Raw genomic sequence first — 17,326 nt, 5'->3', positions numbered from 1 at the left:
CTGCTCAGAGCATATCTGAGCTGAAGTGAATCCCAGAGGGTGGGGGGAGAAAACCCAAGTGGTTCCTGTGAGCTGGGGAGTTAAGGCAGCCTGCCGTACGGTTCATGCCTCGTGGCTCAGTTCAGTAAGCTCTAATTGACGATTTTCCCTATATTTGGGGCATGCATAGCATCTTTCCCTTGTGGATTCCTTGGTGCCTAATGGGAGTTGAGCTAAACTTCCAGTCCTTCCCTCTGCGGAGAAATCTGTCTCTCCTGTACTAGACTTATTTCATGAAACTCATAGAAACTGATAGTTTTGCAAGTCTGCATCTCCATGAAATTCTGTTGGAAACTGGCCATCATATTCCAGGTTGATTAGGGACGGGCACATCAGTGGGTGTTGAAACCACAACTGTGTAAGCCTCGCTTACTCTGGTATTGAGACCAAACCAGCAGTGTCTGAATCAGAAAGAACAAATTCAGGATGTTGGATGTCTGAGTCCTGTTGGCTCATCTGGCCAGACAGGCTGTGAATTCAGGCTTAAGGATAACAGCTGCATTAGAATATGGTGCTGGATTTTGGATGGATTATAGGTCGAGATGCAAACATTAAAGCTGGGCTAAGGCTGGTTAATGAGGACAATTTATGCTTATAGCTGGGAGAGAATGATGTGATCAGGGTTTTCAGAGTGTTCAGTGTGGGCATAACTTAGTCCGTTTGTACTTCCCTCATTTAACTGGAATTGATGTTAAGCCAGTGATGAGAACCACTGAAAAGCCAACTCTGGAAAGGGTTGTTCCTTGCTCAGTTTGGAAATTGGATATCGCTGATGAGGATGAGCGCTCTGGGAGCAGTTTTGAGAATGCTGCTAAGTCAGGAGCACAGACAGCCTGATTATAGCTAACTTGGAGCAACAGAAAGGCAAGGTGGTCAGAATTAATTTGTTCTGTGAACAAATTTGTTTTTCACACTGAGGCGATGTCCTGTGCCTTTGTAGGCCTGTGTGTTATGCTTTGTTAATGAAGCCAAGTGATCTTTGCTTGCTCTACATCAAACCCTGTGATAAAATCCTCAAGTGTGGTGTCATTCTGCTTATATCACACTGCAGATAGCAAGGGAATCTTTGTGCTTGGGTAAGAATGGAGTAAAGGCCCATTAAGTGTCTGTGAGATTTATCCTATCCTTAACTCTTCACAGTGATAGTAAAATGCAGGCTCCATTTGAATCAATGGTGAAAGTCTTTGCTGGGTGTGGGGTTCACTCAGAGCTTTCCTAAGGTTAGTTTTCATGGCAATGCAGGAGTGCAAGTCCCATCAGCACTTTCAGAGATCTCTGCTGGCTGTTAGTGTAGAAGAGATTAGATCTCTTGCAGGATTGAGTCTGTCTGGGCAAGGTCTCCGCAAGGAGAGGGCTGATGGCATTTGGCTTGCTAAAGGGAGAAATAGTAAATAACTTAGGCAAAACCATATGTGAGGTCTGGAGTTATCCAGGAATTGTGTATGTTACGGCTGTATCTGAAGCAAAGTGGCCAGGCATTTGAGAAACAACGGATAAGCCAGAAACAGAGCAGTTACCTTGAGGCTTATGAAACTTGAGTGGTGCTTTGTTCAAAAGCACTCCTTTTATCATGAGGCAAGCTGCTCTGTGCCCGTATTCCCTGTTATGCAAAAGACTCTCCAAGTCTTAGAATAAATACATTAAAGGCCATGAGACAGAGAGAAGAGGATGGTGAGAAACTGAGAGATGGTAGAGCCAAAACTGTGGGGAGAAGCCATGTCTCTTACTGAATTTGCTGTGCTGTCATGAGGGGAAAAGCTGAGCAGCTGTTTGCCAAGGATGTGTGTGTGAAGATTTCTCTGGTCTTTTGCCCAGTAAAGTATCGACAGGCCTAATAAGAAATTTCATTGTCAGCAAGCATTGCCTCTCTTCTGTCCTTTCACCATCACTGCTACAAGGGTGCTCCTCCTGCTGAGCCAGAAGGGTGAGGGCTCATTTCCCAGCGAGCTCTTCTCAAAAATCTTTATTGGATTAAATGAAAAGCCTATTCCCTCAGGCTCACGTAGATTTGGTTGTTGTATGCAGCTCTACTGTTGCGTGTATGTGTACCTCCTAACTCCTGTGTTTTCCTTGCATACCTTTGTTTTTGCAGGTTTCCTTGCTCTTGTGCAGACTTTTCTCCTCTGCCCCTCCTCTGTCTGCTCTCAAGCCTATCACCCCTATGCTTTCTTGTGCATATTCTTAGCCTGGCATCTGTTCTCTTTCCCGCCTCCTTTCGAATGCATATGGTTACTGTCTTCCAAATGCACACCCAAAAATTCTTACTCCATTAAAATATATAAACGAAGTCTTACAAACATCATCTTCAGCCATTCACAACTTACCTCCCCCTAGCCTCAAAGTACAAGCTTTTTGAGCTTGTATGTATCAAAGTGTTCTCTGGGATGATAGATGGGAGGTTGATCTATTTATTTCACTTACAGTTTTGGCAGCTGTAAAAAGAAGCAAAACTAGCTTTTTGGCTATAAACCACTTCTTGCAGGTTGATTTGGTAGGGACTTTTTTATTTTCCTTTCTTTTCCCTCTTGAATCTGCCAGAGACTTTAAGTGAAATAAATAGATTAATCTTCTTCCTGTAGCCCAGAGATCAGGTTGATGCATTTAAGAGCTTTTTCTCCCCCTGGACTCCTGATATGTTCACAGATCCGATTCATATTTTAGAACTTCCTTCATGTGTAAAGAGACTCAGTGGTAGCAGTAATTCTTCACTAACAGCAAATAGGGGTTAGTGCTTGTTGGATTTCTTTTCTTCCGAGAGAGCTGAAAATTTTCCATCAAAGCGTTTTTGATAAAAGGAAATTTTGTGGAAAAATATCAGTCTTTGTGGGGGAGCAAAAAAAACATCCAAAACTTGAAGATCTGCTTCAAAAGAAAAAGTTGGTATTTTGCAAGACTGTGTGTCTTCAAGAAGGTTCAATTGCTGTGAGCCAAACAGCTGAAAGCAGCCTTCCAGAAGTGTATATACTTATCAAAACAGAACTGTGAAAAAGTGTGGCAGAACTGGAAAAATCATCAGTTTTGCAGAGGGAAAAATGGTTTTCTGAGCAGCTGTTTTCTGTGGTGAAAGGGTATGCCCTGAGTATAAGGAGGTCTCGTGGTTTCTTAAAGCAGTTTATTCTGGACACAGTCCTTGACACATTATAAAGCTGGGGTCCTGATGATTGTTTTTTTTTCTTCCAGCTTGTGCACTGGCATCCCAGCTTAGTGAGAAATAGTCAAGCAAGTTTGAAGAGCTGAAGGTTTAATGCTGTCTGGGTACTTGGGTCTTACACTGCTCAGGGAAAGAGATAGCATTGCTAAAATTGTGTGGGGTGTATGGGTCCTTTCCCAGCATAGCATGGGGAAAATGCAGATGCCTGCCTTGCCCTTTCTCCTGCCTGGTGATCTCCAACCATTGCTAGATGCAGTCTGTGTCTCTGCCCTGCCCCTGTAAAGCGAATGTTTGGCCTTGGTAGGGCTCGGACAGAGGCTGGCTTGCCTCAAACCAGGAACACAGCCAGTGGCACAGTAGGAAGTGGCACCAGGGTTGCTTTTGCACTTGCTCTGACTCTTCAGTCTTATTTTACTCTTGGCTCTTCTCACCCCCATATACACCACCCAAGAGAAAGCAGTATTTGGGCTGAGCTTGTGTCCTGCTGCCACCTGCTTTCGAGGAACAGTTTGACTTGGGGCTGCTTGTACCCTCCAGTGAGAGGAACAACTTTGCTTTGCACTTCCACGTATGCTGTAGAACAGGAGTGTTGCCAAGGGATATTTTCTGCAAAAGAGCTGATGTCCCTAATTTCATACAGTGGGCTGTCCCTGGTTCACATGTTTGTGTTGGGTTTGTTTTCTAGTGGAACAAAACTGAAATTCCAAAACTCCATTTTTATCTATTTCTTAATGTAAAACAATTGTTGGTTTAAAGGCTTTTACTTTTTCCTGGTTAAGCTTTTTATGAAGCCAAGGCTCTGACTGTGTTTATTTATTCAGGGCCCCACAGGCCTCTTTGCAAGAAGAGAGTTGTTAAGCAATTGAGATTCTGCTCACCTAGGAGTTTCCCCGTGCCACCTCAGCTGGAGAGATCAGTTTGTATTTCCCCTTCCGAAAATACTTGCTTGTGCTTGGCTGCATACTGTATGCAGTGGAAACTGGCCGCTCTCTCCTGCACCAGAGGTGGTTTAATGGAAGTGACGACCTGCGGAGTGGGTAGGAGTCTTCTGCTGAATAAATGTGGCGTAATGTTTGATACGAGAGCTCTGGCCTCTTTATACGGGAGAAACGGCTGGTGCGAGGCTGTACACTGAGACTTTGTGAGTGCCAGGTGTGGGGAGGTAAACAAGGCTTTTCTTGCCGCTTTTTAGATGATTTGGAGTCAGACCTGTCCAGAAACTTTATCCAAGGTAGACAGCCCTCAGCCCTGTAATTATCATTATCAGTGTGTTGAAAATGGTTAAAAGATTGAGGTGATGTCACAACATACAGCTCTTGGACTAGAGGAGCAGTGCTGGAGTGGCCGGCTCTCGCCCCCGTTTAATGACAGCTTGCTGGTCCTTCTCAGCTGGAAGAAAATTGCCTTTCTTCTTCCACCTACAGAACCCCCCCTTCCCCCAGGCTGCTCGTGATTTTTCCTTTCAGATAACAGCTTCAAGCCAATTAAGAGTGTCTGAAGTGGGTAGAGCAGACATCGCTGTGTGAGACCACAGTGCCTTTAACTGCTATTGTTTGTTAATAAAAATAAATTGTGGGCACCCAGGAGGGAGAAAATCCCACATGATCTTAGTTTTCTCTTTTGGCTGTTTTTTTCCAGTGAGAAGTGAACTGTCACAGCCAGGGAGATGTCAGGAGGCAGATGATGTCAGGAGGGTGGTGCTGGGATGGTTTGGAAGGGTACTGGTCCTGTAATCCCTGTACACGTGAGCCCCCCCCATCTCCTTGGCTCAGCTGCTTTGTGCGTGGCATAAATCATTGCTTATAAGCTTTGATGCCGGGCTGTGAACCGGAGGGGACCGAGGCACGGGCAAAGCTGACTCGATGATCTTAAAGGTCCTTTCCAACCAAAAATGATTCTATGATTCTATGATTTTGCTGCCGGGAGCAGCAACTTCTGGCAGAGGGACAGGGCAGCCGAAGGCAGCATCCTCTCTGTCATAACGTGAAGGTGGCCAGAGCTTGTCCATCACAGCTCCTTGCTAGAGAAACATGGCTCAGGTGGCTCTGCACGCGGACTGGATCCTTCTGTGTGCCTGAAGGGGTTTACCAGTATGGTTGTCCTGGCAAAATTTCCTGCTAGAGAATTAGCTTAAACTCGTTCCTAGAATAAAATAAGCTGCCCCAACAAATGAGTTTTAACGCTATGAAGTCGATGTCTGTAATGGGACTTTTGTAAGCATGGCTCTGAGGGGGCAGGTGGGGTTTTCACACTTGTATCTCGCTGCACTGTGCCAATAAAGCTTTCAAGTATTGACCGTCCCTGGCAGGCCTGATAGGTCGTGTGACAAGGCTGCGGAGGAGTGGATAATGGAATGGAGACGTCCTGTGACTCAGACTCAAACTGTAACTGCTGGAGTCTCTGTGTGTTCACAGGTCTGTGGTTGCTAATGCTGGGGAAAATCTCACTTTGAGATAGTTGTGTCTATATGCAGCTTGTATGAGGAATTGGGATGGGTACGTATTGCTTTTATCTCTAAGCACTGATAGGAAAAGTTGATCAGGCTTTGCTAATGCTGGGGAGGATTGAGAGAACTCAAGATTGTGGAGAGAGAAAGTTAAAGAAAATAATCCACAGGAATGAGAAATGTCAGGAATACATTTGTCCTCCTGCTTCACTGCCTCCAGAATTCTTTTCTCCTTGAAGTTTCTTGCTTCTTTTTCTGGAAGTCACGAAGGGGAGAGGAAAAAAGAAAGAGAGATAAAAGAACACAGCTAGGAGAATGAAAAAAAAATCCATTTTATGTATCAGTTGAGCAGGTGTTTATCACTAATATCACCTTCCCTTGAATATCACCTACTCCAGTACTAACTGAATGACCCTCACAGAGCTGTGCCGTCGCTGTGGTGTGATGGAGAGTCAGAGGTCCTTTTATCCCCCTGACACCTGGGGAAGAGAGATACCACTGGTCTGTCTCTCACCTCAGATGAGTTCATCCTTGGCAGCCACAGTGCGAATATTGTGAGGACAATGCGAGAAGAGGAGAGGCATGGTGGCTGACAGTAGAGCAGGCTCTTTAATGCTGATGAAATCTAAAAGGAGACATAGTTTTTATAGGAACATAGAAATTGCTAGACTGGAACAGAACGGTGCTTCATATTGTTAAGTATCCTTTTTTAGTACTAGCTGCTTCCAGAAGCTGTGTAAGGAGGCTTGCCCCAAGGGGCGATTCTTCTAACCCTCAAACATGGGGAGCTAGCCAGCGCCTTGCAGCGTGAAGGGTTTACATGCCATCCAAAATCTTATTTTCTCTTTTTTTTTTTTTTTTTAACTTTGCTGTTGTAATTCTAGCTGTTCATTCTCTTTATAAATGTCTGATCCTTCTCTCAATCTTACTGAGGTTTTGACTGCAAGAATACCTAGTGGTAATGGTTTACCCATGGTAATTATGCACTTTGCAGAGGAAAACATATTGTTCGTAGCTTTAAATGGAGTGATTTTTCAGTTTAATTGAACTTACATGTCTGTATCCCTGGGGCAGGCTTGCAACTTAGTTCCTCCCCTCCCCCTGAGACACACAGGCACTTTCTCAAGCCCAGCAACCTGTTGAAATGTTTTTCAGGTTCTTTCCTTCTTGTCAGTTCCGTTTAAATTTGAGCCTGTCTGCAGATGAAGCTTTGCAAAAGGAAATAGCTCTCTTTGCTTGTCGAAAGAATGAAAAAGGCTCTGTTAAGTTGTTTGTTGATATTTCCCGACAGTTTTTCAGAATTCCTTGCTGCTCTGCAGCTGTTAAATTTGTTGTCTCAGCTGTGAGGATTACTCTAGCTTTGCTTGAGCTGCATTTTCTCACCATTCATCAAGCTTCTGGTGATGCACAGAAAGATCCATCAACACCAAAGCCACCTCCAAACTAGCAGTTGGGTAAAAGTCTGCCTCCCGATTGCCTGGGTAAGATTGAAGTTGCTGCCAATTTTTAAAGGGTGTTTGTGGTTTCTCAGTGAGCTTGCAGACGATGGCGCAGGAGTTTTGCACTAGAAGTAGATGGAGGTTGCATCAGGATAAAGCACATGTTGGGGTTTATGAAAGCCTGGTCCTGGCACTGCCTTCCAGGACCATGGAGTGAAGTGCTGGTGCAGCTGGAGCCGCTGCGCCCCATCTTGCTGGGATGCAGCCCATCTCCAAGGCTCCCCAACTTGCTGGGGCCAGATGTGGCAGGGCAGGAGGCAAACAGATTTTGTAGGGTGGCAGTATCTTTGGAAGCATGAGCAGAAATAGCAGCGCACCTGGATTTCTCGAGTGTCCTTGGCAGGTTGGGCAGAGGGAACAAGAGGGAGAAGGAGAGAGGGGCTAGTGTTCAGGGATATCTTCACTATTGGTGTGGCAGCTCCAGGAGAGTTTTTTCTGTGATTTAACATTTTATTTTGCCTTTTGGCTTTTGCTGTATCGTCTAAGAATTTTTCTGCAAAAATCTCAAAATATCAGGAAGATGTGGTAATAGCAATGAAGAAGGGTACCCTCTCGCAGTGTCATTAAAAATGTATAAGTAGTTTCAGAAGCAAGTTGCTTCCTCTGAGAAGCAAATCGTTCATAATTCTGCTTGGTATTTAGAGACTTTATCTCCGGAGAGAACTCCAAACTATTCAGTATAGTCTTGATTTATTTTATTCTCTTGAATTTTCAGAGCTAAAGATGAAAAAGGGCTTAACAGAAACAGAACTACATACTTGTGCTGTGCAAAGAGAAGCCAGGGGTCAGCTCATGACCCACCAGCTATTCATGTACCACCCTGAAGGACCTGTGAAACTGCTTCCTAGCCAGCCCACTCCTTTTGGGGATAGCAGATTCAGACTGCTTTATAAATAGCTGTCCATCAACCAGGCTCACTTGCTATTACAGCACACGGCCAGTACAATAAAGGGGAACCATTAATGCAAGAGCTGTAAATGTACAGGCTGATAAAAGTCCTTATGTTCTTGGTGGAAACATCAGTAAAGGAAGTTGGTTTGATTTATTTCCAGCAAGCTGTGGTGAGGGGTGAGTCTGGGCTAAGCTATCTTCACATGCACAAGAATTAGTGCAGCAAGTTGCTAAATATCCTTGTTCTCTTAAGTGTTTTCTTGGCTTCTAAGGCTTTCTGCTTTGCATTGCATGAAAGAGTGCATTCCCTCTCTGTGTGGAATTTCAGGCTGCACTGGCGTCAGTGCCCCAGTCGTACCTGTGATTCATTGCTGCACCTGGGCAGAAAGCGTGTTTTATGGCTTCTCATGGGGAGATGAGAGAGAGACAGATGCACCTTACAGCTGTAAGGAAGCAAAAGCTGTTGGGAGGATGGCTAGCTCAGCAAGGCAAAAATTACTGTACAACGAAGGGGTTTGAACTGTGTTTACTACCCTTTTGTGCATGAATTTAGAGAGTAGGAGGCAGGAGGAACTTGGGGACTGGGGAGATGAAGAGCGCTGTGAGGACTGAAATTCCTCTTTGTTCCTTTGAGAGTAGAAACCTTGATGTTAGGCTAGGAAGAAAAATCCCCTCTCTCTCTTCCCTCTCATCCTAAGTCTTGAATTCCAGTGTCTGTTCCCACTGCTCGGTGGCGCAGATGTGATGGTGGGGAATTGTCCTTGTGTCACACTCCCTGGGTATTTTGCAAGCACCTCCATCAACCAGATGGTCTGTGGGTATGGGTCATAGGAGCCTGCATAGTTCTGCTGTTTGGCGAACCCCAAGGTGTGTTTCTGTTGCTGACAGCTGTTCCTTGGGTTCGTGCTCAAAAATCAAAGTACTGGGAAGCCGTTCTTAGCAGTGGGTAATGCGTTAGGTGAACGCAGCATCCCTCTGTGCTCCGTGTTCTAGGTAATTACAGCCCTGCCGCTCACGTAGCAGAGCACAGCGGGTGCCCTGTATTTATTATTTAGCTTTGCTATTAACTCTGAGCTGGTGATGCAAAAGCAGCTGCTTCTCTGGGAATCTTGTGCTTTGCCTCTCCACCAACCCAGGCTGCGAACAGGAGAGGTGGGTGGCCTTGAGGTTCGTCCCTCAGAGCTGCAAGTCCTGGGACCCTTTCCCAGCCCTTGGCTGTTCTTAGTTTGCCTGGAGTGGTTACCCTGGTGCAGTTTGTAGAGTCTAAAATGAGAACCACCCGTTTTAGCATGGTGGCCCCATAGTGCTTTGGCAGAGAACAACAGGGATGTTAACTCCAGCGTCCTTCTCAAATGGAAGGCAGGCAAATCCCTCCACTGCTTTGGCTGGAAAACAGGGTTTTTTATCTGCTATTCCTTGCCCTAGTCCAGAGGCACAGTTAGGCTGCTGCCATGCTTTTCCCTTGCAGTGCCTGCCTTTTAGATGCAGATACAAAGTGGTTTTGCTGCAGGTGGGATTGCTGTATTTATCTGCACAAAGACATGATCTTAAAACTCCTTGCCAGATGATATTAGATGGATGCGGCCAACGTTATGGAGGAGAGGTGCACGCTGGTGGAGGAGGAGGCGGCTAGTGGGGAGTGCGGCCATCTAGTCGAGATGTAGTTCTTAATCGCCACTGGCTGGTCAAGGGCTGCTCAGGACATTTTTTGCACTGAAAGCACACCTAGGGTAGCAGTGCAAGAAGGGGGACCTAAAGGAGGAAATCAAGGCTGCGAGTCTTGGGCAGCAGCTTTGGAGCCGATCCTGAGTGCAGTCAGCACCTTGGGGTCTGTAGGGGCTGGAGGTGTCCCCGGCTCCTTCTCTGGCTCTGCAGGGGAGGGTTGAGAGGGGACGTGTGTGTGCCTGTGTGCGGCTTCAGGGCTGCAAGTGCTGGTTCCACAGCCTGGGCTGTAATACCGGTGTGAGTAAATTTGACATGATCCTGCTGTTTTGTCAATAACTTGGAAAGTTTTGAGATAACTGCTTCAAAGTGCTCAAATGATATGTTGCTCCACAATCTGTCTCTGCTGCTGCCAACGCTTTAAAGTAACCAATTTACCATGCACTTAACCTTTTAGGGCTTTTCCTCCCTTGGCATTACTCTGTAACTCCCACTAAAAAAAGAGAAAATTGCCATTGCCCTTCTCAGAGGTGGCTAATGATTTCCAGGTGGTTTTTGGCAGCTTCTGCTTTTTAAAAACACGTTGAGCACACAGCTTCTGAAATCAGGATGCTCTTCAAACGTCCAATGGACACTTGAGCATGGGATCCCTCAATTTTCTCGAAACTGAGAGAATTTGAGCTCAGAAGGCAGGGCTAGTGGTGGGAGCTTCCCAAGGGGGATGTGATCCAGAAAGAGACCAAGGTGCAGGGAGTGGATGTGTGCAGGAGCTGCCTGCTCAGCCCCTGCGTTGCCTTCGTTTCTATGGCCACGTCTCGATATTTCTTCTGCCTCCTCTGTCTGTAAAAAGGGGATAGCCCCTCTGGGGAGTGCTGAGATGAGATGGAGGAAATCTAAATGTAATCTAAAAATAGCTGAATTGAAAAACTGCAAGTAAAAAGCTACATCTTTCTCAAACAAAACTCCTGGTAACTTCAAAGGCAGATTAAAGACTTTGCCTGTGTCAGGACTTTAGTATTTGGCCCAAGAATTAGGCAAATGGAATAGCGTGAGAATGTTTGCCAGAAAATTGGAGGAGGGACAGATAAGGTAACAGATGAAATAATCAAAGTCAGCATTTAAGGACATTGCTGCCTGTAGAGATAATTTTATCAATTTGAGGGACAGCCGTTTCTCCTGCGAAATAAAATCTACCCTCTGCGTAGCTGTTTAATATTATATTTGTTAAAAATTTGTTTAACTGTGCTGTGGGAGTCTGCTGTGGGACAACCAGTGCCAATATCTGTACTAATAATAAGTTTGTGGATTCTTCACCTACTGCTCTTCATTTTGATGGTGTTTGGACTTTGAAAGTTAGACCTCTGTGTGTTGGGGTGGCATTACTTTGTAAGAGGAGAAGAAAAAAAAAGGTCCTGCACTCGGTCTTGTCCTGAATCCTCTTGCACCTGAAAGGAGGGAAGGAGGTGGTCACTGTCATTAGGGCAGGAGCAGTACAAAGAATTGGTTTCTAGTTTGGTGGCCAAAGTGACTCTCTGACTCCCATCCTTCAAATTATGTTTTGCTATGAAAGTGTTTTGTCCTATCCTAAAACCAGAAGTCAGTATTACATTTTAAGTTGCAGGCTGCTTTGAGTGAAAAAAAGGAGGAGGGGGGAAAAAAAAAGAGAAATTAGAGATGTGACTCAGTATTGATTTCCACTTGTTTTTGTGGAAATGCTAAAAATGCCAAGATGAAATATTTGGACTTTTCCTTGTGTTTCTTTTCCATTTTTTGTTAGAAGCTCTCTGCCCAGTTTGACTCCAATTCCTGAATAATTCATAGTCTGTAAATAGCTTCCTCCTCCTCCTCCTTTGGTAAATAGACTCTTTGTCCCAAGTGCTTGGCAAGCTCGGAGCAGTGTCATCCTGCTGAGTGGCTGGTTCGAGAGCAGAGGCGCTCACGGTGCCGTGTGTTCTCTCTCTGCAGAGTTATGTCATGCCCAGACCACCAAAGGGCTCCATGAGGATTTATAGAAGATGCCCCGTGTCTTGGCGCCTCTGGTGCTCCTTCTGCTGTGGCTAATGAAGATCGCTGCCAGTCCCCATTCCCTGAGGATCGGTGAGTACAAAGCGTGCTCTGACCTGCGTTTAACCATCCTCCCACTCGTCGTTTGGGCCGCTCTGCGTAGATGTGCTTGGGTGAGGGAAGCCAAGCCTCGCCTGTGGCGGATGGGCTCCCTGCGTTGGTGGTGTGCTCCGTGTGCAGGTGGGGCTGAGTCACTTGCTGAGCTATGGTGTCCCACCTGTGTTTTGGAAATGTTCTCTCCTTCATCTTGTAAATGAAATGCAGTTTAGGGTGAGTGTACGTATTTGTGTTGATTTTTATGGTGGTACTGTTACCTGATGGGAATCTTTCTGTATAAATTTGAAGTGAAAGCCACTCCTTGAAGAATCACTGAGGAATGAAACTCGCTTCCCCCTATGCCTTACCCCCTGTGATGCTCTCCTAAGCTCCACACAGAAGGAAATAGGTTTTTGTCACAAATTTATTTGTCCCCACATTGGTGAGCAAGGAGTGTTTGAGCCCAAACAGAACCTAGTTAGGTGATGCCACAAGAACATTAAAAACTCCAAAATGCTCCATTTGTAAGAGAGTCCTGTGCATTTGATTTCCTTTGGGCTTTATTAAAAAGTGTTCAGGAAGAGGCACCGTCTCCTTCGCTTGCTGCCTGTACGGATTAGGGAAAGGAAATACATCCAGAAACCTTGTAAAGAAACTTGCTTCATAGTATTGACACTTTGCTTTGTTGTTTAGAAAGGAAACTGCTTTTCCTGACTGTTCTATCTGGAGCTACTATCTGCTTTTATTAACTATTTGTTGCAGATAAGAAGCTAATCTAGTCCTGTCTCCATATGCAACTTTTCACAGGTGACACCTGAAGCAAAATTACTTCTCCCCTCTGCTAGTGGAGCATGGAGCAGCTCAGAAATATAGCAAGGGAGGGTCTGTGCTGGCAGGAGCCTGGGAAGGGTGGCTGGGTGTTTTATATCCCCAGCATCTGTGATTCAAGTGGAGCACTCATGCTGCATAGTCTCAGCTCCGCAGGCTGCATTTCATGTTAACCGGCAGATCCTCCACTTGAGCCAGCAGACGGGGATGGGGATGGATGGTATATTACCAGGATGCTGAAGGTGAAAGATCCTTCGTTACACCTTGTGCCCCAGCCATCTCCTTCTATGGGGAAAGTACTGTGGGTGCTTGGGAGTCGAGGGGAAGGGGACCTACCCTGGCAGTGCACGTAGCAGCACCGGGCTGCAAACCAGTCTGGAAACTGGAGTGGTGGTCCACCTCCACAGTGAAACCAGAGTGAAATGGGAAGGTGTTTGAGGGGGATGGGACTGTGCTTTTGTGTTCCTGGCTGAGGACTGGAAATGAAAATCTGTGCTGCACTGCACTGGGGGCAACTACCAGGCGGGATTAGCTGCTGCCTTCCAGGTCTCAGCTTGGTGCCTGCTCAGGGGTTCCCCAAATGCTGGATTTCCTTAGCCTGACAGGGCAAGGCAGTGGAAATCTGTTGAATCCTCCTAGGGTTGAAGAATTTGTATTAGGATGTTGCAAAGACCACGTAGAAGTCAAGATTTCGAAGAAGGAGTAATGTTGTTGAGGGAATGGGAAGGAACTTTGCTGATCCTTCTCAAAGGCACTGGAGGTTGTGGCTTCTGTGCTGGATAATGTTAAATGTAAGAGGGGCCGGAGAACCTGCGGTCAAGTCACAAGTGTCTTCAGTCACCTGCTGCCTCTTGAGAACAAGACACCGGCAGTCCTGACCTTGGACCCGGCTGATTCCCACACGTGAGCCTAAAGCAAGAATTTTCTGAGGGAGGGGAAGCTCAGGTATGTTAGTGCATATCTACTGCTTTCACTTTGCTCATGGCCACAGAGCTAACTTCTCTGAAAATGGTGTCTGAAGCAGATGAGCGAAGAGCTGAGGAGGCATTTGGGGTTTTGGTTTTGTTTCTTTAAGATGCAGTTTTATTTTAACAATATAGCCAGCAAAAGAAGTTAATAAAAATAAAGTACAAAATAAAAGGAGAGAAAAAATATTACTAGCAGCTCTGAAATCATTCCCAAATGTGTGCTTTTGGCAAGGCAGGGAGATATGGTATCTAGCAACATAAATCAATGCACTGCATAGAAAAGGAAAACAGACCAGCATGAGCATTTAAATATTCAAAGAAAAGGCAAGCTAACATTTAAAATAATGCTGAAAGCCATCTGGTAATGGACCGCTCAAATGCACAGTTATATGATTAGTAATGTGAGGTGAACATAGGCAATGCCATGTCTGGTTTCTTCACCAAGGTGGTAGAAGACATTATTGCCTTCTGCGCTGGGCTTCCAGGGTGGAAGGAGGCATGATGGTGCTGAGTGAGGGGTGCTTGGCTTGGCTTTTAAACCCAGCACTGAGCTTCCCTGCTGCTGCTTTCTTGGAGTTTCGGGTGGATCTTGGCCCTGATATTTCTCAGTGGAGTTTCTAGGCAGCAGATTGCTTAATCTTTGAGCACACAGTGACAGGAAGTTTTGCTAGCCTGGACGGGACCAGCAATGAGTGTTGTATTGCAGTGAGCTTTAGAGGCATGATCTATGCAAAAAAATGAGCAGAATATAGGCTACAGGGTGACCTTCCCTGTGACTTTGGCATGCATAGGAACAATCTGTAGCCTATCGTATGCTCTATTTCCCTCCTGGATACGCAGGGAAAAACATTGGTGCAAACGTTTTTTTCAGCCCTTTTCTTCAGCCTTAAACTCTGTGTTCCCTTCTGATCCCATCTGTGAGAAAATCTCCTAGATCACATTGTTCTGGAGACCTTTGTGGGGGAAAAACACTGACCCACATGCTTTATCCAAAGTAGTCTTTTTACTAAGAGTGTCTTTTGTTTATCAGTCAGCTCACCTGGCCTGCCTTGGTGAGGGATTATCTAAACAGATGCTCAGAAGTGGATTGTGATCAGAGTATGAAGAAGTAGTCAGGAATAAGCACGTTCTCAGAAGTTTTCAAGAGCTTCAGGAGGTATGTAAGGAATTGCCTCGAGACATCCTGTAGCCCTTGAAAGAGACGATGTATGTCCTGGGAGCAAAACCCAGTAGCTGGTGCTTGCCCCACATGTGCCCTTGCACGTGCTGTCTTGCATCCATCCACACCAAAAGCCCAAAAGACATCAGCTCCCTCCTGCCCGCTCCAGTGGCAGGCAGGGAGGATGGCTGGTACAGCGTGCCCTGGGCCAGCATCTCCCTTAGCTATGGTTTTCTGCGACATATACTGGCTGTAGAGGTAATTCTGGTTTTGCCTTTTCTTTGTTCACTCATGTTCAATAAAGCGTCAGGAAATTTACATGAGTTATTTACCGCGTTATTTGCTTGGTCTTGTAGAGCAGACTGTCAGAGCCTTAAATTGGTATTCTCTTGCTAGATTCATTGGGTGTACTACCAGCTTATTTAAAATTCATATACAAGCCAAAGTTGTAGTTTATGCATGGCATTGCCCTAACTAGCAGAAGGCTCGATAGCACTGACATACGATCTACTGACAAACTCCTTGCAAGGCCTCCTTCACCCCTGCAGCTCTTTAAAGTGCTCTTTTCTGTAATTGCCTCTGTCTGTCCAAATCCCTTCCCTCCCTCTACCTCCCAGCTTTGCAAGCTTTATACAAAAGGCAAGATGCAGCTCTAGTGTTCAGGGTGTTTTGTTTGGTGAAACCTAGTGTTCTTCTACCCCATACCCAGTGAATACGCATCCACCACTTGCTCAGCTGATAACTGAAGCAGTCTGCGCTGCTGTTCAGTGCTGGTGGTAGGGCTTCATCAGCCAGAGAAGCAATGTGTGGTCAGAGTTTCCGTGAATCCAAACTGACGGTGGGGTGCCACTAGCAGTGCCAGCGCTGGGACATTTGTTCTTGTTTCTAGGCATGTTTCCCAAAATCTAGAATACCTAAAGGGATGAGAATCTCCTACTTCTGCTCTGATCGTGGAACTATAACGTCAAGAAAATGTTCTTGGGATCCCCCAGATCACGTGGAGTTCTGCGAAAGCACTGGCATTTAGCTGTGCATGCTGAAGTAGGTGGGAAGAGGCAGATTGGAGAAATGCATCCAGCTTTTTGTGCATCACTGTGATTGTGTAGTGCCCCTCTATTTCCTACCCATCACCCTGTCACAGACCTGTGCAGCAGAGCATCATTCGTGTGGCCTTGAATCCCTGTGTAATTACCCTCCTGAGGTGCTTATGATACTGAGCCACTTGTTTAGTGAGCTGGAGGCCCCGTGCGCTTCTGCCCTGTCCAGTGCTGTCTGTATGTTGGTGTGTCTGAGCTGCAGGGCTGAAGCAAGGAAGAAGCACTGAGCATTAAAAATGTGTAAGGCAAAAATGAACGATAATGGCAATGAACAGGATTGTGGACTGTTTAGTTCAGCTTCCCCAACTCCCAGAGGAGATATATAATTCTCCTAAAGGCACTGCAGAGAAGATCCCACAAGGCAGCATGTTATTTAACATTTACATTTTAAAGGGTGGTAGTGCCACTGATGATGAAGGTGCAGCAGTGCCCTGGATGCTGTGAAAGAAAAAAGGTGATGTCAGCCCCGTGGGCAGGTAGAAATGCTTCCTCCCAGGGATGTGGTCCAGGATGGGGAGAAACATGACTGTGCCCTTTATGGCAGGTGGGGAGAGCTGTGGTTTTGTGGTGGGTTGGCTTGTGCCAGCCCCAGTACCCCCATATCCTGACTGCAGCTAGCTGACATGGCTTGAGACTCCGCTTTTCTCACCTGCGCGGAAGCAGAGGAGCGTATTTAACACAGACAAAGCACAAACTCCTTTTCGTATGCAGTGCTGCTTTCTGGCATATTGGAGGTCTTTGTGGATGATACCAATGCAACTGCAATAAACCGCTGCCCACCCGTTTGCTGTTCCCCAGCAGAGAAACGGCCTCACCCTGGCTGGGAACCCAGCGAGGCTGCTGCCGTCAGCTTAAAGCAGAGGAACAATCTCCAAGTCTCACATGGTGGTGCTGTTGCTGGAAAACCTTTCCACTTGTAATTACAATTAGTGTTTAAGAAAACAAAGCTTCTGGTAGGGGTTAGTTGACTCTCTCTGGCCAGCCGTCCCAGCGGTGGTGGGAGCAGGGGCGTTAGGTACTGCCTGGGCAGGAGGAGCACAGGTAATAACTCCTCGCCAGAAGGCAGCAGGCTGGAGGGGAAGAACTGAGCTGAAAACAAAGCAGGTCTCTGAGACACGTGTGATTAGCTGGATTCTCTGTGCGTGGACTAACTGTTTTTAAAGGGTTAAAAGTAAATCTTCTGTGCTGGTCACCGTTGTGAGCTGTGGGGCCCCAGTGCCCGAGGCTGTACCCGTGCAGTGCTCATTGGACATATGCTTTCAAGTCCCATCGTGTTTGGAGTGTGATAATACCAGCCTGGCTTGAGGAGTGGGGTGGAAGGAGGGTGTAGCTGCTCTGGGGGTCAGGTAGAGGGATGCCTTCTGGGCACGAGGGACAGTGGAGGAGTTAACTGTTTGCAAAGTGTTTGCCAAGTTGCATCTGGAGAAATAAGGCATGAACGGAGGGCTGTCCCCACGCTGTGGTGACAGGAGCAGGTGTGGGCTGC

At 46.3% G+C, this 17,326-nt stretch overlaps 1 protein-coding gene across 1 annotated transcript in view; it reads left to right on the top strand.

Moving 5' to 3' along the window:
- GRIK4 (glutamate ionotropic receptor kainate type subunit 4) overlaps positions 1-17,326 on the top strand; it is a 194,561-nt gene that overhangs the window by 56,229 nt on the left and 121,006 nt on the right. Inside the window, exon 2 of the mRNA XM_068418410.1 lies at positions 11,654-11,785. Within this exon, the coding sequence (XP_068274511.1) occupies positions 11,704-11,785 (82 nt within the window). The 5' untranslated portion in view covers positions 11,654-11,703. The remainder of the gene's footprint in view (positions 1-11,653; positions 11,786-17,326) is intronic.

The sequence above is a fragment of the Nyctibius grandis genome, chromosome 25 (genome assembly GCF_013368605.1).
Source record: "Nyctibius grandis isolate bNycGra1 chromosome 25, bNycGra1.pri, whole genome shotgun sequence".
Lineage (NCBI taxonomy): Eukaryota > Metazoa > Chordata > Aves > Nyctibiiformes > Nyctibiidae > Nyctibius > Nyctibius grandis.
The sequence above is the reverse complement of the archived record's forward strand: the minus strand, read 5'-3'. Positions and strand labels throughout refer to the sequence as shown.